Source organism: Dufourea novaeangliae, unplaced genomic scaffold (genome assembly GCF_001272555.1).
Source record: "Dufourea novaeangliae isolate 0120121106 unplaced genomic scaffold, ASM127255v1 scaffold8, whole genome shotgun sequence".
Classification (NCBI taxonomy): domain Eukaryota; kingdom Metazoa; phylum Arthropoda; class Insecta; order Hymenoptera; family Halictidae; genus Dufourea; species Dufourea novaeangliae.
In genome coordinates, this window is record NW_015373923.1 from 297,124 (window position 1) to 321,410 (window position 24,287).

At 48.3% G+C, this 24,287-nt stretch overlaps 1 protein-coding gene across 1 annotated transcript in view; it reads left to right on the plus strand.

Moving 5' to 3' along the window:
* The first annotated feature begins 531 nt into the window (after positions 1-531).
* The window catches only part of LOC107194517, a 153,487-nt gene continuing 129,731 nt past the window's right edge, over positions 532-24,287 (plus strand). The window contains 1 exon segment of the mRNA XM_015584159.1: positions 532-4,059. Within this exon segment, the coding sequence (XP_015439645.1) occupies positions 532-4,059 (3,528 nt within the window).

Genomic DNA, 24,287 nt, shown 5'->3' on the forward strand with positions numbered 1-24,287 from the left:
CGAAAGCATGGCAGCAGCAACCATTACAATATCTAATACGCTTCGGGCCCGAAAACCGAATTAATTTCAACCGGATATCGACCGGCCACCGGATACTCCACCGTTGGTAAAACGTGAGCCGGTTTACCGGAAGTCGATCGGAGAACCGTTTCACGGAAGCGTGGTCGGTCTTAGGAGGCCAGGCTAGGTCCTCTGAAACGACGCCGCCGTTGCCTTTCCAATTACGAATTTCGGATCGGGAATATCAAGGAGTCACGTTGGGGGTATCCTTTGCAAGTTTAAAGGGGGAGCGTCAGCCTAATGCATTCGAACCGCGTGCTTAATGTCGGTTCCGCCGAGGTAGTCGCGTATGATCGGAGCAAGGTGAAAACTAGGGTAGCTAGTAACATGGATATAGACCACCTGGCGTGGTATGTCGTGAATCATATCGATCTGTACAGTTCGTTTCCCGTTTGTTTGTTGCAGGTTGAAAAGAGGAGGAGGAGGAGGTCTTTCTCTGGCGAATTGACGAAAATGTGAGCCACACGAGAAATGAGCAACGAGATAATATTGAAGACGTTAACCGCCGGCAGCAACATTCCATTCGTCGACGAGGATGGTGTGCCGCCGGCCGTTGATCATCACCGAGCACGGTCGAGCGTCACGCGGAGAGAGTTAACCAAGGAGACGGTCGTTCCGAGCGTGAGCTCGAGATACGGGCAAGGTTTCACGACCTTCCGTTCGATGGCTCAGACGAAAATAAGTCAGGAAGTCGAGCATCGCGAAGGAACGGTCTCGATGTTGCAGAGGGGAGCGATGTTCAATCAGAAGGACTCGGTTCAGCTTCGGTACACGAAGCAATCGGCAGCTTTAAAGAGAAACAGATGCGAAACTCTCGAAGCTGGACCGCAAGAGAATCCTCTGCAACGTTACGAGAATGCCGTGTTGAAGTACCAAAAGCCGAAAGCACGACCCAAAAGGCAAGCGAGTCGTGATCGTCGGCAACCGCAGCAACAGCAGAATCACGGTTACTCGAGCAGCGACGAGAGCGTGGTCAGGAACAAGTCGAAGAGCATCAGCTCGATCGACACACAGTCGGTGAACAACATTTTGGACGAGTACGAGGATCTCGACTACAGACGGTCGTCGGACTTGAGCGACGTCGGGAGCATCAGCGTGTCGAACTTCGAGGCTGTAATGATTGACCAGCAGAAGAAACAGCAACAGGACAGATCGAGAGTCTTGGGGACGAGGATGCAGACCAAGTGTTCTCCGATCCGGGAGAAAGCCCAGCAGCCGGTACTGAAAATTAACCAACAGACGCAGGTGAGACAACGATCCCGGGAGAGGCAAAAGGAGACGGTCGTTAAGCACGTTCCACCGTCTCCGACGGAGGATAATTCGCTTTCTTGTGTATCGTCGGTCGCTTTGACCATCGATGCCAGTCGGAACAAAGTTCCGGAGGTGTTGCTTCGCAAAGGGGAAGTCCAGAAGAGGGTGGACGAGTGGCTGAGCCAGGCTCAAAGCCAGAATTTCCCGGCGTCCCGGGAAAAACTGTTGACCAGATCGAACAGCAGCGCCGAACAGAAAACACAGCGACGGTACCGGCAGGATTCGCGTTCCAGATCGATCGACGAGGGCAGGGACAAGTTGAACGGAACTTCGTCGAGTTACGACGATCTGAGTCGCGCGGACAAAAAGACGGACCGTAAGGTGGACAAGGTGAACGTCGGCGTGAACACCAGCCGAGGCACGTACAAGGAATACCTGGCGTTGAAGAACCGAAGCAAGCAACAGGATTACGGGTTCAGCGCGTCGAACAACATGGTTGGTAGAACGAGAGACATCAGTCCGTCCACCGGTTCCAGGATTCCCCAAAGAGGACCGCTCAGCTCGAGCTTCAGATCCAGACGATTGGAGTCGAGCAACGAGGAGGGTAAAGCGGACGGCATCGCGGAGACAGGAGGGCAACACTACCAAGCGGAGAAGAACTGTCGCGGCAGATCGACGACCGAGAGCAGGCTCGCGAATTCAGCAAAGACCAGAAACGAGTCCGATCACGGCAGGATATCTGGGCTAAGCGGTGTGGCTACCGCCGTTACCGGTAGCCCGACAACACCGACGACTACGAACTCGTCGTCTTCGTCGTCGGTGATCCCCTGCAGGCGACCATCGTTCAAACGATCGCAGAATCACGATCAAAGCGCGAGCAGTGGCGGCAGCGCGACGAGACCGCTCGTTAAGGAAGAGACAGGCCAGAGGGCGAGAGGAGGAGCAGGAGGAGGCTGTGGAGGGAGCAACAGCAGCGGCTCGAAGGGCCCGAGCAACCTTGGTGACCAAGGCGAGCCGATCTCACCAAATAAGGACGGAGAAAGTAGGCGGCCGACTCTCACGAGCGATTCACCACGAGCCGGTGATAAAGCAACGGATGCCGCCTGTAAATCGATGGAAGCCTCGAGGAGCGGCGATCGACCCACACGAGACAACGCAAGTATTACCGTAGGGGAATCGGTCGAGTCCAGGTACGCCGGTCGGCAGGACAAGAGAGAGAACCGAATGGATCGGCCGAGGCAGGAGAGTGTTTACGGTGCCGTTGGCGCGCGTGTCCGGACCCTCCAAGGTCAACAACAACAGGAGCCCCGCGTCACGAAACCAAGAAGTCTTCAGGGGTGGTCCAACTTGCCGGCAGAGGCTAGAAAGCCTCCGGTTCTGCCCAGGCGGGATCCGATTGCCTGTTCGCAGGACATCAAAAACGAACGCCCGGGAGGCTCGCCCATGGGTTCGCCGCAGTCCACCTTCAAACCGAATAATTCCGTGTACGCCGCCCTTCAGCAGCTCAACGAGCAAAACTCCGCGAAATCGAGAGCGTCGACTGTGAACGATTCATCGAGCAGATCGTCGCATTATTCCTCGCCGAATCACGTGGAGAAGATATACGAGCGCAGTCTGCAGCCTCAAGTGATCCACGCGGATGACCTCGAATCGCTTCTACGACCTTCTTTACAGGTTTCCGCTTACGGCGAGCCAGGCAACGAACGATCCGATCTCAGGTCACCGTCGAAAGAAACGGTCGTTCAGCTACTCGAACGGAACGCCGAGACCGAGCGGAAAGACCAAGAAGAAGAAGAAGAAGTGTACGAACGAATCGGCGAGCTACGGTACGAACACCTGGAGACCATCGAAGAGGACGATCAGAAGAGCGAGGCGTCCCTGTGCAGATACCCAGAGATCGGATTGAGTCAGTGCCTGAAAATCCAGCAGCAAGCGTTGCCGAACGGTAGGCTCAGACTCAGTCCGGAGAAGAGGAAAGATTCCAACACCGGGACGGTGTCCGTGAGGCGGGATCAATCGAACGAACCATCCGCCAGAACGTTCGTCACGTTTCACTCGCCCTCGGACTCCCCTCGGTGCGTGAAACCGAGCCAGCAATCACGAACCGCCGGGACAGGTTCGTTAGGGGGCAACGAACAGGATGAAAAACGCGACGTCCCGGAGCAACAGCCGGTCATGATCCTCGAGGAGTTCGAGATCCCATACGATTCCGAGAATCCCCACGACAGAAGTCAATCCTGTCACACGCGAGAGAACAGCAATCTGTCGTCGGCCACGATCCCTTTGGACGAGCTGGAGAGTGAAAGGGAAATGGCAAAGTTCAAGGTCGAAGAGCTTTCCGCCCGTCTGACGGCTGTGCCCGATCAGACTCTCGAGGCCGGATATCAGGACCAGGGAACGTTGCTTCTCGGAAAGACGGATAAAACGATCGAGAAAGATCGTACGAACTCGCGTGAGATCGACGATCGCGTGGTGAACGAGGTGTTGGTGAAGAATCTTCAGTTCAAGCAGGATCTACCAGCTAAAGATCACGCTGAGCAACACGTTACCGGTAACACGTTGAAGATCATCGAGCATGTCGGTCACCAGAAGCCGCCGATCGGCTTTCACAATGTTCTGTGCGACAATTACGAGAACCTGCAGAACGGGAGGTTTAAAGAGAACAAGGTATACGTGACAAAGGAAGAAATGGAACGACAGAGGCTGATGGATATGCTGAGGAAAGGGGACTACGAATCCGTGAAAGCGGTGAGTGATAACCGACGAACATTTTCTATGCTCTTTCTTTCGCGTGCGACCACGCTGACAAAGCGTTTCACCGCGTCGAGTCGATCTACTACGAGCGAATTGATCGTGGTGCACACGTCTCGATCCAGCAAATTATAATGTTCGAACGATTTTCGCTGGAATGGTAGATCGCTCGAGGGGGAGAAAAACCGTCTAAATGGGGGGTGGGGGAGGCGAAATGTGTTTCGCACCTTCGATTGCTTTCTCCGTCGTGAGCAGTATATTAAACGATGTTCACGCCTTCTATCGGTAGATCATACCCTGTGATTTCACACGGTCGAGTAGTTTCAACGTTAATTAGCCGGTGGTGAGCGAAGGATAGGTAGACGGTATCGGGTACCGATATCTCGATTATTGATGAAAAGTCCAATTTTAACACCGACTCGTGGTCGTTGATATTGAAGAGCGATCAAAAAGATCATCGAACACGAAAACCATCGGCCAGGGAGATCGAGTTCAGGTTTAAGGTGTTATTCCAATGACATTAAAAACGAGCGTCCACACTAGAATACCCCCTTAAACCAGATTGTACAGAGAAATTTTCCGAATCGAGTCGCGCGATGTCACGGTGTTTCATAATCAGCGTGCCAGGTAGCGTTAACTGGCCCGTTTCTAATTCGATCCGCGATAAGCTTCATTGGAAAGATACGGCTGACAGCAAACCAATAATTATGTCCGCCGTTTCCATCGCTATACATATACATGATATATGTATAGGGTGGTTCACCTAACGTGACAATCTCAACTGCTCGTAAATTATTGGCTGCCTAAAAATATAATATTAATATTATAAATTACAATTAATTAATCGGGATAAGATACTCTGCATTCCAAAAGAAAACAGAAACTGAACGTGACATAGTAAAAATCACGTCATTGCATTATACGTCCCCCTTGATACCATGTGACTTTTTTTTGAATTTACAAATAATTGAGATGGGCACGTTAAATGAACCACCCTGTAGATTTTGTGTGTTTCGCGTGCCAAGTCAGTGGTTCTTCCTCTGATTACAAGTCGGGATTAACCGGGAATACGTTCCATTTGCTCTTTATCTAGCGTCGCGTGTACACCGGACCGCCCTCACACGGTGGTGATGGTGTACGCTTCGGGGCCCCCTTTTCCCGGGTTTCGCCGTTTTATTCGGTAGCGTTCACCGCTTCCGGCTCCGCTTGGCCACGCGATTAGAACTTCACAAATTTCGCCCCGAGGCGATTCTCGACGAACCGTGCAAACAGGGTCGCCAGCGGCGTACCGCGATGTATGTAATAGAAAATAGTTGCGTTGTTCGTTCCCGGTGCATCCAGCGAGTCAACGGTTACGTAAAGTGTACACCGATGTTCGCTGAACCGAACCACGTTGAACAGAACCGTACAAACACCTGAATCTAGAATACTAAAACGGTGATGTTCTTCGACAACCGATTCTTTTCAAGGCTGAACGATTAAACGCCATTGAAAATCAACGACAACCTCGGATTTGTTCTCGAGGGATTTCTACACGTTAAGATATTCACGAGCTTGGAGAGGGGAGCAGCACAAAAGGATAAGAAGAATTATTGTCTTCGAGGGTAGTACGTATCGTTCGTGAACGTCGTTGCTCTCGTGGTTGCTCTTGACGGTGCACACGATCTCCGGGACACGAAGTTTCGCGTAAGAAAGCGTGGCGGGACAGAGACATCGTGCGCGCGAAAGAGAAACAAAGAGATAGGTATACGATTTATGATTCAGCCCGAGCTGGGAACCGAGCATTAGGTATGCGGTTCATAGTACGCTTTAACGCGCAAGAAAGATGCAATAAATTGTAGCACGCGTGCTAGTACGTCCCACGGGGGAACGCGAGACTCACCCTTAACGAGGTTTCGGCTCTGCGCCGCTTGTTTTTCCTTTTTTCCCCCTCTCGGGGACAGCGTAAATTAATTTTCGTCCGCTTCTGCTCCGGTGAACGCCTCCTCGCCCAGACGTTTCCAGCGTCTTGGCTGCACGCAGGTCGGAATTGTAATCTTTGGTTTTGGCTTTGGTAGGAGAAACACGCGACTCTCCCACTGCAATGCCGTCGTTTTGCACGACACGCGACCAACAGTGCGGATTGGACGGAAGCCAAGCCTTGGGGATACATAGCCGTGCATAAAGATCGCATTCAATGCGGACAGGCGTTAATGGGACGGATTAATATGTGATTCTTCGCGGCGTTGCCTATCGGAGGTATCGAAGGAAAGGATTCTCTTATACTGGGTGTGTCAGGAAACGTTGTACAATCGATGGGATTGTCGTGTCCATCGAAATTATTTTGAACGATGGAACTGATCTTGAATAGGAAAAAATTATACAAACGAATTGTATTCAGGGGTAACGCGTTTTTCCGTCACCCCGTATATACAAATATCAGTTCCATTAACTTCCAAAGAGCCGTCATTTCCAGACAGTCGATTAAACGCCCCTCGTATTCTTTCATCGGCCGTTGCCGATGTATCCGTGCCCAGTCAGTGACAGGATTTCCCTCCAGTACCTTTCAGCTGTTAAATACGAGGGAAAATTAAAAAATTCTTTTGTATATGCAGAATTATTTAATAATTTGAAATAAATTCAGCTTTTAATAAACAATAATTCTGCATATAGAAAATAATTCGTTAATTTTACCTCTTATTTAACAGTTCAAAGGATGTACCCCTTAGCAATCACGCGAGAGCGACGATGAAAGGAGGGACAAACCGTTTCATTTTGCAGAGAATCGAGCTAGTCCCACGGTATGTCCATCGGATTCGCGTGAAAATTCCCAATGGACATAAACTCTCAGGGACACGTCGCGTCATATTCGACCGCGGATTGCATCGAGCCGTGCGTCTGCTCGTAAATTTCCATGACGAGGAACAGCCCCCGCGGAACACGCGCCACACCGCTGCGATCTGTATGCGTTGACACGCGCGTAGGTATACCTCAGCCCGTGCACGCGCGTATATATGCATTTCTGCGCGTATACACGCGTGCAGGATATACCTACGCGTATGCACACGTCTATATGTTACAGCTATGCACATATCTGGCCCGAATACGCCTGCTTGACTGTATTGTCCACGGAACAGAGGAAGATACACCAATTCCCCGCGACGAATTATGGACTCGATTAATTCTGCTATGATTCCTGAACGAGTAGGTATCTGTAATGCGTGGCCGCGACCCTAGATTGCTGAAGGCCAGACGATTCCGAGGTTTGCCGAATTGGATATCATTGCGGGGACGATGGTGACTCTGAAACTTGGTGAATTTCACTGGGAACTGGCCCACATTGTACCGATTTGGGATGGGTGGGACGAGAAGGATACAAATGTCTTTTAACATCTTTCCAATTTTTTCCAATTTTTTTACCAATTGTACATCGGTAATAGCATTGATTTTGTCCCTCGTCGGTGGCATCGCCTTTTTTATGCTAGTAAGAATAAAAACGATGAAAAAAAGGTACTGTGAAATACAATACACATTTAAACTGAGAATGTAGAAAATGTCGAGTGAGGCGACATAGGACTATACCCGTGAATGAAATCGATGTCGAGTCACGCTCGACAAAGGAGTTCAAAGGTTCAAGTTTACCAACTCCAAGCCGAGGGATGATTTATACCCGCTTCGGTTACGACGCAGTGAATTCGAGCGAACACAGAAGGCCGCATCCGAAAGCGGTGTGTGCGCGCGTTTATCGCGAGAAACAGAGATTAAAGTTGTCCGTCGGTTAATCTCTCCATCGAACAAATCCATTGGTGTATCGAACGTTTTCGTGATGTAAAAGCGGCCGGAATAATTTCAACGGACTGTAAAGCACAACACCCCCGCCCCCACGTTTCGAGCTACTTTGCCCGTGTGTATAAAGCCCCAACAAAACCCGATCGCACGAGCGAATGTGTTTACACACGCTCGAGCTCACTCGGGGCTGTTCGATATTTCGTAAATCGTGCATGCGCCTTTACGAATTCATACGCGCGCGAACGCACACACGTCACGCGGAATACGCGCTCACCTGTACCTATTCCTAACCCCAAAAGAGAGTTTTTCGGACCAATGGAATTCTGGACCAATGCCATGACGAACATAACTGACTGGCTGATACATACATTTCCGTTCATAAGTACAGTAAACTCTCGATAACTGTTCGAAGGCTCCTCGACACTGACAAGGAGGGGTCCTCAGGTGTAACGCTGACTTTTTAATGAGTTGTTTCAGTTGCAAATGGCCATTAGTTTATGAAATGTTTAATGTTCAGTGCCGAGGATCTTTCAAACACTCATCCAGGATTCACTGTATTAGGACACTTATCGTATATAAAGTAAACGAAATAAGGTATTACGAAATTGCTAATGGCCTCGATGGATAACAGTTACGCTAATAGATATAAGCTGGTTAAAGTGGTCCAAAATGTGTAATATTTATGGAATATCACATTTTCTTCGTACAGGCCAGGCGTTCTAATACTTACGAACGTACATCGATCTACGCATGGTCGATTGCATTCGGGGACGATACGTGTTGTCCGCAGACAACGTCCTGTCCACGACAGCGTGTGCGGCTCGATTAATCCTCCGATGATTTCGACGTGTCCTCCGTTGAATTATATGTATGCACAGCTGCCACGTGCGTTCTCCTAGTCAAGCAAATTGATAAACAGGAATCTCGGATAATCACATTCGAGGATACCGTGCAATGTCCTGCGATGATTATTCACCAACGACCTTAACAACGACAAAACTAGAAACTTGGTAAATTTTACTATGCAATAATAATTAATGAAATTGTTAAAGAAACTAAAGGATTTTTGAAATAACGATTTAAAGGTTTGGACGTTAAAGAGTTAAAGACATCGCGATTTAATATTTCATGGATATGAGCGGTATCCACGAGGAGTATCGCGAAGTCGACGAGCATTCAGAGGTGGAACGTTGAATGCCAATGAAGCGTGAAAGAATCCACGGAGCGCGACAGAGGCATCCGCAGGTGAAAGGAGGAGCAGGTGTTGGAAGTCGAGAAAGAGAGACGATGTCTCGAAAGACGATGTGTCGACTTACTTATCTAGCCGCGAGTATTAGTCGGCGTGGTTTATTAGACATCGTGGTGCATCGTTTTGCTGTCCATGAAATCGCTACCGTGTACATCTTTATCGGTTATTCTAAGTCACTTGGTCTTGGGAGAGAGTTTAAGGCTTTCCAAGCTTCTGCTGGAATTCACTCGAAATTTATTCGCGTTTTGAAGCCTCCTCCATGTTCATAAATTTCGGCGGCCGACACGATAAATATGCTTCTGCGTGGTTCATTGTATAAATTGCCCGGGACCCGGAAATCTGGGGAAAACGTTTCACGCGTCGCGGACTGAAAAATCCTGCTCGGCCCATTAACCGCGGCGAAACGGGTTAATCCTTTTTAAAATATTCCGAGTCGTCGAAGCACGCATTCGGAGAAAATGAAAATCACTCGGCCGTATTCCCCGTTATAACGTGGCATTATCAAATTTATATTTCTCCCGCACGAATCCCTTCAATCTTCGACGCGAATGCGTTTTCGGGCTCTGTCTATACGTCGGTATTTCCTAAAAATTTGATGGTCCCCTATTTCCTTTTGCCCCCGAGGAAGCCCCGCAGACATAATGATCTCGCTCCCTTCCCCAGTTAATCGTTAATAATGTCCCGACAAATTTTGAACGACGAGCCGCGAAGCACCGCTAAAACGGGAGGGGGTTGCGAGGGAAGAAATATTATTATGGCCGCTTCCACGAGTAAAACCTTTGTGCTCGATTCCGCTTTGCTTCCTCGTTCGCCCGTAATACAATAATTAAAATTGTAACGAGCGGCGGTACGTGGCACGGTGTACGGTCTTTGATTGTTGAAATTCTGAATAATTTAATAAAACGCCACCGAACGTGGTTTCTGGACTCTGCTTCCGGCGTCGTTCGCGAAATAGAACGTTTTCGTGTAAAAGCTCCTCGAGATAAGGGGACCTAGAGTTATTTAGAGAATCGTCTCGGCTGCACAAAGGGATGTGACACCTGCACGAACATCTCGAGAGCACTCACCACGGCACGCACGGTGACGTGCACGTTGTGAAGCGTCGCGACTCTCCCCCCGGTTCATTGGTTTTCAACCGACGGTAGAGACTCGATACCACGACAAAGCAACGATCGGGATGGACGAAAGAAGTGTTGTTCGTTCAATGTCATTTCTACCGATAAAAAACGACGGGAACGTACACTATTGGTCATAAATATTCGGACAATTGGTTTGTGCGAACAAAGTATGATATTTCGTGAAAATCAAATAACCCATTTCCCACCCTCTTGTAATTCAGACCTAAAATTATTTATATCGGGTGCGAAAATATCGAGCTTATTGTTCATATCACACCATTCAATTATCCTATCAAATACCGATCGAATGGTTTTACCGAATATTTGATAACCGCCCTAATACATATAAACGGGAGTGTATATGTTAGGGGGTCGGGCGCTTAGGAACTTAATATTCCTTCAACTTTCGGAAAGAAATCGATCTCACGATCATACTTCACAGTATGGTTTTTAGTATCATATTTTCAGCTCATATGTTGGCAATGTCTGAAACCCTCCTTGTCTGTATACATGAGATCGTAATTGTCCGTGACGAGTTATGTGCGGGTTACGACGCGGAACATTAAGACGCGGTGAAAATGAGTACTCTACACTCGATCCTCTCGTGTTGCCGACGATATAAAATCGATTCCCAGTGGACGAAGACCTATGAGTTCACGCGTGTATATGTGTATAGAACGTGTACTCGGGTATAAATTGCCTGATCCACCGATATACCAGGGCTGAGCATGAAAACGCAAACGCACGTCGTCGGGATGTATCAGTTTCGTGTAGTTTATTATAGTCATAAAGAGCTGTACGGACGCGCGGTGGCAACAATTCGGGCCGGTCGGGAGTTTCGAGCCGGAAGGTGCGCCGAAACTGATCGTTCCTCGTCGAAAGCGATGTGTCCCGACTGAAATACGACTTCGACAGCTTCGACTCCTCATTACTCACCGCCCCCACCCATCACCAACCGTAAAACAGTCTGATGGTCCTTCGTGACTGTATGAAATGAATGAAATGCAACCATACATATATTCAGGAAAATCGAACACGCGCGTCAATCGAGGCTATTCCGCAATTAGCGCATCCTCTCTTATTTCTGTCGTGAATTCTCGTTTCTCGAGGAAGCTGGTTTTCCCGGTTGTTCAGAGAGGTTCAATCCTCGGGAGGATATTACGTGGCCTGGGGAACGAGGACGGGAGCGAAGGGACCGAGCAAAAGGACCTATACCGACGAGAAAGTGCGAGGATATTACCTTCTATTTGGCAACTTTGCCTCCAACTTTACTCTCTTGACTCGTCCATATACCGTCTGGTTGCTAGTCCTGATTCTCCGTGTAGGACTCTGGCAAGACCGTAGGGGTCTACACGCATTCCCCATTCAGGTAACCCGTCCGTGAACACACGTATTCACGGTGTATACACCTAAACCCACACGCCACAGGCCGCGTGCGTTGCTTGTTTCGCGCGTGCCTCTCGCGTACCTACGTGGTTTGTCCGTATTACGAGCTGTTCGTAGTACCACGCGGGCAAACGCCCTAGGAACTTTGGATCAGAGGCGATACGGGGAGGATCGACGTAGCTCGGGTCTCGAGAATGAGTTTGTCGTGAATATATCGCTTCGACTGGATGGACTTGCGTTCCAGGATACACAGAAGACCTCGTGCTTTTAGCTTCGAACTTTCTCGCGAAATTCCAACGAAATCACGTTCGTCGTTAGCGGTATTTCATATTTTAGACGTATTTCGAGATACGTATACCTCCGTGGAAGTTCACCGTATCAGCCACGAAATTTCATCGTGCTCGTCTTTGGACCGTGATAAAATTACATCGAAAATGGTAATTCAAGAGGGACGAGTATGCATCGAACTGGGTTCCATAAACTTCCATACCGTTGACGATGCGTCCTCCGATTAATCCGAGAGTTACAGTTTCAGCTAAAGGAGTGTATTTTCAATCGGGTTACGAACGTCGACGGTAACAAGAAGTTTCTGGTGTTTTCTCCGTTTCGCGAGTTCCCTGCCCTACGGCCAGTCCCTCCGCTATTTCCCTTCATTTTCTCGCGGATGCCCACGAACTGTACACACATACCTACTCGTCCTTTGGCAAACAGTCGCCCTGAACTTTCCTGGTTCTAGCGGGGTGAGTGGATAGAGACTTTCGAAAGCGTTCCGATGAAACGAGGAACAGCCTTTATCTACCTACGATTCCTCGAGGAAACGCACCGGCAAAGGGAGCGGAAGATAAGACAGAAGTCGAATAATAAAGGGGGTAAAAAGTATCGGGGGAAGATGAAGGAGATCTGTTGGAATGTCGAGCTCGATATCGCTCCCTCCGTGCCCCCCTTCGTCTCTGTCGCCCTTTTTATTTCTCGATCTTCGTTCCTCTTTATTTCTTCCCTTTTCTCGTCGTTCGTCTTTCTTCCTTCTCTTCCCGTGCGTTTCTGTTCCACTGTCCTCGCCTTTTATATTCTTCTCGCTCCTTCTTCTCTCCATGGTCTGCTCGTTCCTCCATCTGCTTCTCGTCTATCTCTTGCCCCATCTCTCCTTCTCGCGGCGTACCTGCGGTTTTCCAACCTCTTTGCTGGTTCGTTCGAACGACGAAACGAGAGCGCGCCACCCGGTCTGAGTTATGGGCGAAACTGCGATTCGAAACATCCTCGTCGAGACTTTATCGCGCTGTGTGTGACCGTAGCACCGAAAAGCCTCGCGAAATTCCCGACGACGAAGCCGGATTCCCTTTGGGGGCCAACTTCCACGCTCGGCCCGCGAACGATTTCACAAAAGGCCGTCTGTAGCTTGGCGCAGCGAGCAACTTATCTGTTCATCCATTGCCTCGCTGCAGAAACTTTTTATTAACGTTTGTAACTTTTATACACGTGTACGGTCTACGTGAATTTTAGTTGTATGTTAAAAGCATATAATATTATAACTTTCGTTCAGCAAAGACTTATTCCGAGTGAGTCGGAAAGTGTATAAAATCAACGGTGTCGGTAGTTCAATAAAGGAAGACAGAAGCGAGCTCAGCGAGACCGAGGGAGAGTCTTTTATCGGTGGAATACACGCGAGTCGAGGCCAATTTTCGCGTAAGGTCCACGATCAACCGGAAAGTGGATTTTCCCTTACCCCCTTACCGCAACTCGTCCATTGTGGCACGTAACTCGAAAATTCCGGTCGAGACTCCGAATACGATGGTAGGTGCGACTGTTATGTGTTTCGAGTATTGCCCAATTCGAAAAGGCTGTACTATATCCATGTGAGAACTAAATACGTTTCTTTTTCTTACACTCCAATTTTTGTGATACATCGTACCATCGAGGAATCGATATCCTCGCGAGTGACGATCCAAAAAAGCTGGTTCTGTCTTTCAGAACGGACATGCGTGTCCGAAATCGTTATATGTATAGTAATATACATGATGTGTATATACATAGTACAATTTAGCATAATACAGTATAACATAAAATATACAGTAAATTAGAAGCCAACAGAAATTACAGCAACAGCACTATTACGTTTCCAATAATCGGTGAAATACCAAATCTGCAATCCATCATTTCGACGAGTTCCATTGTTAAAAATCGTCGTTTCCGATATAATCGTCCCCTTGCTCGGATTCCGAACGCCCAATCTGAACAGAGATAGCATCGCGAACGTAAGAATATTTGAATTCTCCGAGTAGCGATCTAAATACCTCTTCTATCCGATGTTTTCACGTACATACCCCGTGACGTTGACGCGGGCGAATCGATAAACGAGAAAAGTCGACGAAATGCTAAACCGATTCTACTCCGTAAAAGGCAGCCATCCACCGGCGGAAACTTTCCCGACGCTGTCGTCAGCTGTGTGTGTATTCCGCGAGAAGTTGTCCGTGGTACGGTTTTGCATCGCAGCAGTATCGTCGCCCGTAACGTCCCTTGTACCCGCCCGTAAAATAAAGCTGCACGACGCGGCTGGCAGCGGCGGATAAGTGATCGAGAAGGATAGCCATGGCTGGCCCAGCTACGTTTCCCTCCTTTTTTCCTTATCCATCGTGTCTCGCCACTTCCGATATTTTACGGTGACTCTGTTGCATGGCGAACGCGATAAAGGTCGAACGCGCCTGCCGCGTCGGTCTTCGTTCGTTGGAAAATGAAATTCTCCAGCGATCGAACACGAGCGTAAGAACCTCAACACGAAGACATTTTGCGAGACAATAGAAACAACTGGTTACGCAAAACTATCCTGAACGAAAGGTGCATTCGTGTTTGATGGGAAAAATTAAATATAGTGAACTAGCGATAATTACCTGCTTGATAAATATCCCCTGCTCACACGCATTACAGTAAATCCTCGAAAGTTTTCAAGAACTAGCGATCGCAGCTGCGAGAACCCGAACACCGTTTCCCTATAAAAGTAACGCGAATCAGTAGTCCGCACGCAACGACCACCCCGCCACCAGCGTGCTGCTTTTATTTCGCGCGGTTTATGACGTACTATGAAGATTAATGGTGGCCATTGTTTGCGCCGCAAAGAACCGTTCGGAAAAAAGACCAACAGAGACCAGGTGGTGGTCGGGAGTGAAAGATAGGATGTTAAGCTTAACTCTATCCTTCGTTCGGTGGCGCGAAAGGATAGGACAAACGACCTCCCCCGTGGACATTCGCGGCTGTATTCCATCTGGACGGAAGATTAAAGGATCCTCGAGAGGGTTGTCTCGACGATGAACTACCCCTGATTTCGGGAATGGTAACGATAATAAAGTGGACCTGGTTTCCCACCAGCCTCCGCCGTTTTCTTTCTATCTCGCGAACAACAATGGTCGGAAAAACGGCGCCACCGTTCTAAAATATGGCGCGTTCATTGTTCGCTGAAAAAAAAATTTCACCGCAAAAGTCGGCACTGTCCGCCGGTTCGCCGCGACTAAATTTTCCAAATAAATCAGACGCGTGAACCGTCCCACCGGTGACCATTCAAAGTGTCGTCCGTAAATCACCGATGCTTCAAAGCTCAAAGCTCGTCGCGCGAATACAAAAATGGTGAACGGGATGAAGTATCGAGCCGAACGATTCCGAGGATTTCCATGAACCCACCTGAATCACACCCCCCACCGTCGACTTAGTTCAGTTTTCGCTACCTGTGGGGGAAGTTTTCAATTTAGCTCGCGAATCCACGCTTCTTAGCGATTCGTGTTCGGCAATTTGCCCTTCTTGCTCACACGTCTCTATGTGAAAAAGCAACCTCCGCCCGTCCATAAAAGAATGTGTCACGATACTGAATGGGATAAAGGTACCGGTACGAGGAAACTTGAGCGATAAAATTCAGCCCCCGGATTCCATTCGAGAGACTCGCCCTCCTCCTCCCGCGGCCAATCTCCTGGCTTATACTCGCGATAAATACTAATTAACCCCCTCCATCGCCGCGCGACCTCCTCCCCCCCACCACGGAGATAAGAATTTCCTTTATTCGCTTCTTATAAAGTCTCTTCATCTCGAGAAGCGTCCACCGTGCGGGGGGAAATTTAAGGCCACGCGGATTCGCGTACCGCTCTTATTTCTGTTGCCTTAATCCTCTTAAGCTCGGGGATGAATTAGAGGTACCAGAGGTTCGGGGGTCTAAGGAGACCGACCGTTCGCGAGCACACTTTTCTCGCGATAAATTCGTTCGAGGAAGAGGGAGAAAGAGAAAGAGGGAAAAAAAACTGCTGCCTCTTCTTTTGCTACTTATTTCGAATGGATCCCGTTCGTGCCCCCTGTGTATCGTGAAAGGAGAGAAAAACCCCTAAAATATTAACAGATTAAGTGCAAGTGACGTGAACCTACGCGTCATGACGATGTATATTCCCTTTCTTATAGCTGATAACGTGTACCACGTCCACGCTCATGCTCTTTTTTTTTTGTGAAAAACAATTTTATTTCTGTTCAAAATCTTATAAAATATCAAAAGTAGTATATCGTACTTAAATAGATTTTATGGAAAAATTCGTCATCGGTGATACCCTTCGATTTTTTATGGGGCATTCAATGTGTTAAAGACTCCAAAAAATGAGCTCCTCGGAGAAATCGGACGGAGCCAAAATTTCGACAATTCCCCGAGCATAATCTTTTCTTTTATTTGTAATTAATGAAAATGGCAATCGTGGAATTCGTCTGATTACTGTTACCCGCTCAAGTAGGTTCTACTTTGGTCCGGCGAAGAGAGTTTTCCCAAGCGCGCTTGCGCGCGCACGGCTCGGCCGCAAAGTCCGTGTTCTAATAAACTTCGTAGCCGTGGAGAGGACGAGTGTGCGGCCAAGTGTGCCAGCTGCACACAAGAGCCGGGCCAGGAATACACGAGGGACGAGCGCGCGCCACTTCAGGAAATTGCGAACCCTTTTTAAACAGGCTCTTTCATCGTCGCCGCCACCGCCTCGTCCGCTCGCCACCCCGCGTTTTCCTTCTGATCCATTATCCCCCGATGCATTATTCATTATTAAACAACTGCTTACGTTCGGATAAAACGAACGGGACGGATAAAAACGCGGGCACAGGTCCGCCGAGTCGCCGCTTGGGAAAACAAAACAAAGAGGGTCGGAGGACGCAGCGACGAGAAAATATCTCGTATCGCAGCCGACAAAGAAATACATAACGGATCAACGTCGTGAACTTGGATGAATTCGCGGTCTCGTTGACCCACAGAATTCCACGGGATCTTTGGAAATTATCCAGAAACCTCGCAAACGACCCCAGGACATGGAATGGAATTTTCTTGTAAACGAGCGCACGCGTTCCCATGCGTACGTTCTCCACGGACGAGATTTAAGAGCCGTCTGTAAATAAACCCAAGAGAGACTCGATTTCCCATTCCTCCGACCATGTGAGTTTTCTCTTTTTCGTGCGAACACAGCCTCGATCCCCTCGTTTCCACGGACTCGCCAGAAGTCGCACAATTTCGTTTGGCTCGTCTCGGGAGGGAGGAAGAAAATTCATTTTCTCGCGTTATTAGGCTCCGACTGCAGTCCCGGCCATGGGGGTTGCATATGGCTGCGACAACGAGGTAACACGACAGATGTTCCAAACTGCGTGCATTCGTTTTGCCTACGACACGATCGTTAATCGATCTCGCCTCGTTCACCTTCGCTCCCCACCCCCCACGATAAAGTTCCTGGATACACGAACGAAGATAATGTATAACAACGAAACTCGCCGTTTGACCAAAGTATCATCGGTTTGTCGCGTTATCATTCTGCTCGTTTTCACGATCGTTATCGTCCTCGCGGCACGTTTCACCCTCGATTCCCGTTGTCAGACGCGTTTCGGTCGGGGAATCGGATTTTTCGTCCGACTCGGTTTCCCCGAGGCCGCTTTTCACGCTCGCTCGGACATTGTCACGGTACTTCGGTGTACTTCTTTTCGCCTGAAAATCCCAGAGATTGCGAAGAGCGTATTTAGAGCGGGGGGTTCGTAAATCACAAAATCCGTATAACGCCGCCGGGTGTTATCGTGTGAATAGGATTGAGATCGGTCCGCTGTCAGGCACACAGAGTTATCGTTCTCCATAAATACGGTACATATCTTTATCCGCGTTTTATACATAAAGGGTGTCCCAAAGTAGCTTCGACTCCTGGAAATGGAGGGTTTCTGAGATAATTAGAAATTATATTTCCCTTAGCAAAAATGTTATCCGAGGCTTCGTTAATGAGATATTAACGAAAAACCCCGACCAATCAGAGCGCGAGTCTGCCTGCCGAGCTTCCGCGGTAACGTTCGCTACGCGCTGCGATTGGTGGCGAAAGCTGGGTCAGCAGACTTGCGCTTTGATCGATCGAGGTTTTTCGCTAATATCTCGTTAACAAAGCCTCGGAGAACATTTTTGCTAAGGAAAGAGTTGTTTCAAATCGTCCCAGGAACCCCTCATTTCCGGGAATCGCAGCTATTTTCGGACACATTGTATATTCGGCCGTTCTCTTCCAATTCTCATCCGTGTGGAGTTTGTATTATCGTATCACGGAGACACAAGTGCCCGTGGAAAGCACTCGACAGGCCGGTGGTCGGTGTGAAACCGGGGGAAACGATGGTTGTGTTGGGTGGTAGAGGCCGAGCTAGAGGAACCAACACCGGTTCGACAAACGTGTAACGACTCAAAGGAAGGATCCAAGCACGGAGTATCCTTTCAGCCTGGAGGATATCCTTCCGAGCGGAGAAGCATTTACCGAGGTGGACTTAACGCGGGCATTCGTGCGCGTTTAGACTTTCGAATTCCGTTTTCAACCTTCTCTCTGCGCTTTATTCACGTTTTTCTTCAGTTTTCGCATCAACTCTGACACACGCGACCGCTCGCAGGAATCTATTAAAAGCCCAAAAAGTTCGACACGCGGATAAAAGCGTGGCGTGTCACGATCCATCGTGAACAGACGGGAATTTCCATGATTTTTCCGCCCGAGTCGCGACGTTAACCCCGGAGGGCTGTACACCAGTTGCATTTCCGGTGGGCTGGTTCTAGGTGTGCACCAGTTATGGCGAAACCAATTCGGAAATTGGTACGTGCTCGCTCGTAGAATTTACGGGGAAACCGTCTCAGCAGCGGCTTAATAAAGCTTCCGCGGCAGTGGTTTCGACCAGACTTAATTAGCTCCTGGCTCGCGCTGTGCTGGTACCGTTCTTTCTCACTATCTCTCTCTCTCTCTCTCTCTCTCTCTCTCTCTCTCTCTCTCTCTCTCTCTCTTTTTTTTTTTCTCACATCTTGGACACAGTCTTGTTGCTCGCAATGTTGCCAACCCAGCGTCGCACGGGGCAAGGTTTACGTCGATTTTCTGGCTTCTGTCTGGTCACGTCGTGACTCCACTTTCCTTCTGTCCTAATTGAAGACACACAGGACAAACACGGAGTATCCAGCCGAAATTGCGTCGGAGTCGAATGGAAGAGCTACGAAGGTGAAGGGGGGCCGGCTCTCTTTAATCGAACACGCTGAAATTAGAGACCACACCGAAGCGATTCGTCGAACCTTCTTTGACGTTGCTCCTCTATTTTCCTTCAACATCGGCCGTCTCCGGTTCCCGTTCTCCCCTTTAGGCCGGGTTGTGTTCGCGGAAACGTTTCGAGGGCGACGGTTTCGAGTGAAATTAATTAGTTTCTGTAATTAACCCAGCCACCGTAAACACCCACGGTTTGTTCGCCGGCGCACAATCGAAATTAAGTGTCTTATTGCGATCCGTCTCAAGAGAGGGCAGGGGGGGGGGGAATTGTTTCGCCGCGAGACTTCCATTTCGTTGACGAAAACTGCTCCAACGATTCCTCGGAGAACCTTTCGTTGCAAAAATATTCGATGAAGAGCGCTCTTCGCGGGACAGGGCGAGATCGTCGATGATCGGTGTTTTCGGTTTTAAAGCTAACAGCCCTTTCACCGCGATGCATCGCGAGGTATATAGTACTTCTCCGCGAAGCCTTCCTTAAGCCCCACGTAGACGCACGAAACCACAGAAGTTTTGCACGGGAACGATCCTCGGAAACTTCCTCCTTCGTGCTTCTGAAACGTTAAGACGAAAGCTAAATTTTTCAGAGCTTTCGCGTACACACACGATCGAGGATCCGACGAAAGAGGCTAATATTAATAAACGTCAAAATCGTCCCCGTGCCCGATCTATCGAGCTCGATTTAACCGTCCATCTTGGAGGTAATTTCCTGCCGAGAGTTGCCTCGGTACACGCTATCAATCAGCGTGCCGGGAGGCAGCCATGCCAAGAGACAGCCGATATACTTTTTGAGCGGTATCTTGATCGCCTAGCGAAACTTGGGGTCGCTATCCCCGGTTGGGGGATACTCGAGATAAAATGAGGGATGAAGGGACAAGGTTGCCGAAGCCTCCGGGGGAAAATGGGATAACGCTTAACACGCCATCGAAACTGCCATAATAACACGACCTCGATGCCTAGGAAATGGCCTTTTTCAGCTTGTCACCGTCTCGCGTTCGACCCGCCTATTACACGCGTTACCAGGCGAATGAAGTTTAACTTTCAGACTGCAGGCATTTCTTCGCAATAAATGTGGTCTGTATTAGGCCAAAAATGTATGTATAGGGTAAACGTCCTAGTTATTTCCAATGTCCCTAATACTGCCATTTTATTTATTCCACTTAATTGAAACGTAACGTATAAAGAATAATTGTGTACCAAAAAATTTTATTTAGTTGGATATCCATCGGAGTTCGAAACAACTGCGAACGTTCGCGAACCGAAATTCGCTTCGGTGGAGACGCGAAGCACGCACGAACAGTTGCGCTACAATCTTAAGGTGACAATAATTGGGACATCAACCCTTTATCTAACATGCACGGTGCTGGACTACGAGTTTTTTTCAATGGAAACTACGGCCGACCGACATATTCGTGAAAAGAAAAAATTGTTCAGAATGTTGATTTCTACAAAATATTCCAAAATTATCGAAAGCGGTGTGGTAGAGTAGTTCTTCGACAAGTTCACTCTACCGAGACAAGTTTCGTCTTTTATTCACGACGAGAAGTCGATTGTTTCCCCGTTAATCGACGAAAGTACTCTAGGAAACGAAAGCTGCCTGATATCCTCTGTTGCGATTTCTCCGGCCGGTAGAACCGTGAATTCCTTGTCTCATTACCGCTACGCGCAAGAATCGCTCTCCATTACATCGATGCTTTCCTCCTCGGCTGGAAAGATACGCAGATACAACAGCTCGAACAATGAGATTCCCTTCTACGGGCTGTATCCGATGATGTAATTCCAACACGGGTATATACGTCGATAACATCGGTCGACGAGTATTGTTACGTACTCTCTGGGTCAGTTGGAAACGCGTGTTTCTGCTGGGCGAACCAACCGATCCAGCTCGTCAGCGCGTCGTGCAACGACTATTTCCATAATAATGTTAATATAAACGGGCACCGGCGCGATACCCATCCCTTTGTTCGTTGCTTCCGCGAATTATCGCGTTGCGATAGTTTGAATTTCCTGGTGTATTTTCATTGAACAACGATAATCCACGTGCCGATTATCCCGAGACACATTATTGTAGGGTTTGAATGGGTTTCGTGAATCAAAGCTGGTCTAGTGTAGTATAAAATAATTGATATTTAACGACGAATTAAAATCGATATCGTCACTCGCGTGTCATATATTCGAAGAAAGTGCATCATCGCAGCTTTCGTTCTTCCATATGCTTTCAGATTCTCCAAGAATCAATCGAAAGAATCATCCACACAAAGCTTCGCGTACAAATAACCAATAATGATCGCGAACGCTGATCCGATTTGAATCGTAGCCGTCAGATTATCGAGGGCTGTGGGGGACATTCATCCCTGTGTTCAGCGGTGCGAGCAAATAACGTGGGAAAAAAAATGTCGGACAGGGGATGTCGTTTGTCTGGAGGCGTGTAATACCAGCCCGAGTAACGGTGTTCACGGGTTTACGTGCAATTTTCAGTTTCGTCGGCCGTGGCCGGAAAAAAATTCCTACCAGGTGCGAGTGGGGGTTGGGGGGAAGGAGGGGCGGTGAATTATCACGCTTATCCGTACCGCGTGTACTGGAATTTCCGGTAAAAGCCGGCCTGCTCCTAGCGCGGAGGAGATGCAGAGTTATGTGCCGGTGATAATATGTTCGCGTCACGTGCAACGGAAGTCAAAGCAAAAAGCGCGATACACGACATCCAAGCTTGAGCGGTTCGAGGGACACGCGGAAGGTAGAATTGTACCGAAACGTAAAATACGTACCTATGCATATACACTGCTCTGAACAATTTAGGGGATCCTGTATTGCTAGTCACTCTGCTCGTCGATACGACGTATAATCCACGAAAAGTTACGATACTTTACTAGCTCTTTCGATTTCGATGTATCTCGCACATGTTTGATTTTCTCTGTCCCTTTCCCTTAACTTCTTCGCTATTTCTTCTCCTTCTCTTGTCAGCTCTCCTACCCCCAACTTAACAGTGTTACATATTGTATAGGGAAACGATACCTGTTTAAGAAACCTCCAGCATTTGTCTTGTTCCTTTCACTTGATAGGATGCAACAGAATCGCCCACATTATCGATCTCCTTAATTCTTTCGAGCAGTGTACATACAGCCCTCGATGGGAACATATTACCAACTAAAGGATCCGTTCTGCCTCGAGTAACCAACTAATTTGTTTATCGAAAGATGAAACTACGCTGTTGCCGTCTACAAAGCCTTTCAGCTGACGCGTCTGTTCCTCTTATCCCGTCTACCAATTGCTGAAACACAGCTATCAAAAGCTGTGTATACCTAATCCCCTGCTAGCTATTCCGACACGACACGAGTCGTGCCATTCTCGAAATTATCGTCTCCACTGTTCCTCGACGTTCCTCCGTTTTTCCATATGTAGAAGGCAACACGCGCCCGTGGCACGCATTCCGCTCTGCCTCACTTACAGCAGATACGCGCGTGTCCATAGCACCGACAGGGTTGAAACTACAATGCCATGCATTCCCCAGCTTCGTCGACATCTCGTACGCACAAGCCCCCGAAAGCGTGAACGTACACACACCAGTCTACAGGGTGTTCTATCTAACGTGAGCCCCTTAATATCTCACTTGTTTTTGATGACAGAAACAAATGAAGAGGAAAATATTATTCGATTAGTAGGGGTCAATACTGTGGTAAGCAAAACAATTTTTCCAAACTTCTAGGTCATCGATGTGTTTTTAAACGGGATGTAGTTACGTTAAAAAAAACATCGATGACCTTGAAAAATGACTTTCAGAAAATGTTGTTTGCTTACCACAATACTTATCCCTCCGAACCAAATAATAATTTCTTCTCACATTTTTTCTATTTTCAAGAACAGGTGAAATATTAAGGGTGCTCGTGTTAGGTGGAACACCCTGTATATCAGGCGCGAGGTGATATGCAAGCAGCCGTATGCACTGGATCATCGAGGGGCAACGCGTGCACATAGTGTACTGCGGTGCCGTGAAAGCGTCGAAGTGACGTATGCGGACTTCTACCAAACACACATGTACATACACACACCGGTTGTCGGCCCGAAAGTGGTTGAATTATTTCCTGGCACGTGGCGCGGATCGTTAAACCCGTTAAACATCGTTTCGGTCCTCGAACCTCGGTGTCCCCTCTCCCATCGTTCTGGACTCGTCCAGCGGGAAAAGCAACATCGCCCAGGGTCTGGTTGAGCTTGACTTCTTAAACTTCACCTTAACTCGATTCGTATACACAGACGGGAGCCTGAAAAGGGTTTTCACGCCAGGAGATGGACGAATATTTAAATTTTCACTAAATCCTCGTGTTTCCAACGAACGTTGCTGCTCGAAAACTTCTCGTCGGGGATTCGTAATTTTCGGAACCTTGGTTCCTCGTTTAATGTCGTTAAAAACAAAATATCTCTAATGTTAAAATATTTGAATTTCGCACATATATATATATATATATATATATATATATATATATATATAAAACTTTCCTCGCGAGGCCCTCGACGAGATTCGTTTTTTCCCACCATCGACATATTCAGTGTGTATCAAAGATACGGTGATTTCTGTGTGTGTTCTGTAAGTTGCATATCAAATTTTTCTATTCATTCGATACCCAGATTGCGAAAGCTTTCGGTGAATCGTGGGAAGGATCCTCTTGATACGGGGGAATAAAGCTTCGAGAAACGTTGGACACGCGTGGCGTGTTTCGCTCGTAACAGAATTCCCACTCGACGAGACGCCTATATACGCAAATGTTTGCCGTCGCGTCGAACAACACACCCGGGGAATCTCCATTTGTCCGACGTTTAATCGCAGTATATACCGATTCCGATATTAAGCAAACATTTACGATATCCGTGCCGTTTCCCCGGACGGCGGCCCACCCGCAGGTGTATCGATTCCCCACCACCCTGAAAACAGAAACAATTCTCATTCGTCCATTGTCGCGCACCACCGCGATCGATCGTAAAACATTTGCAAAAGACGCGAAGCACGTCGTGTCATTCGCCACGGTTCCGTCGGTCGTCGATTCACGACGATCTCGTGCTTTCCAACCCCCGATACGATCACCCCCCTCCCCTTAGTCTTCTCCGTGAGAATTTCGTCGAGTCTCTAAGACGATGGACGGATAAATATTGAGCAGCTCCCGGGGGAGCTGAACGAGATGGCGTCTA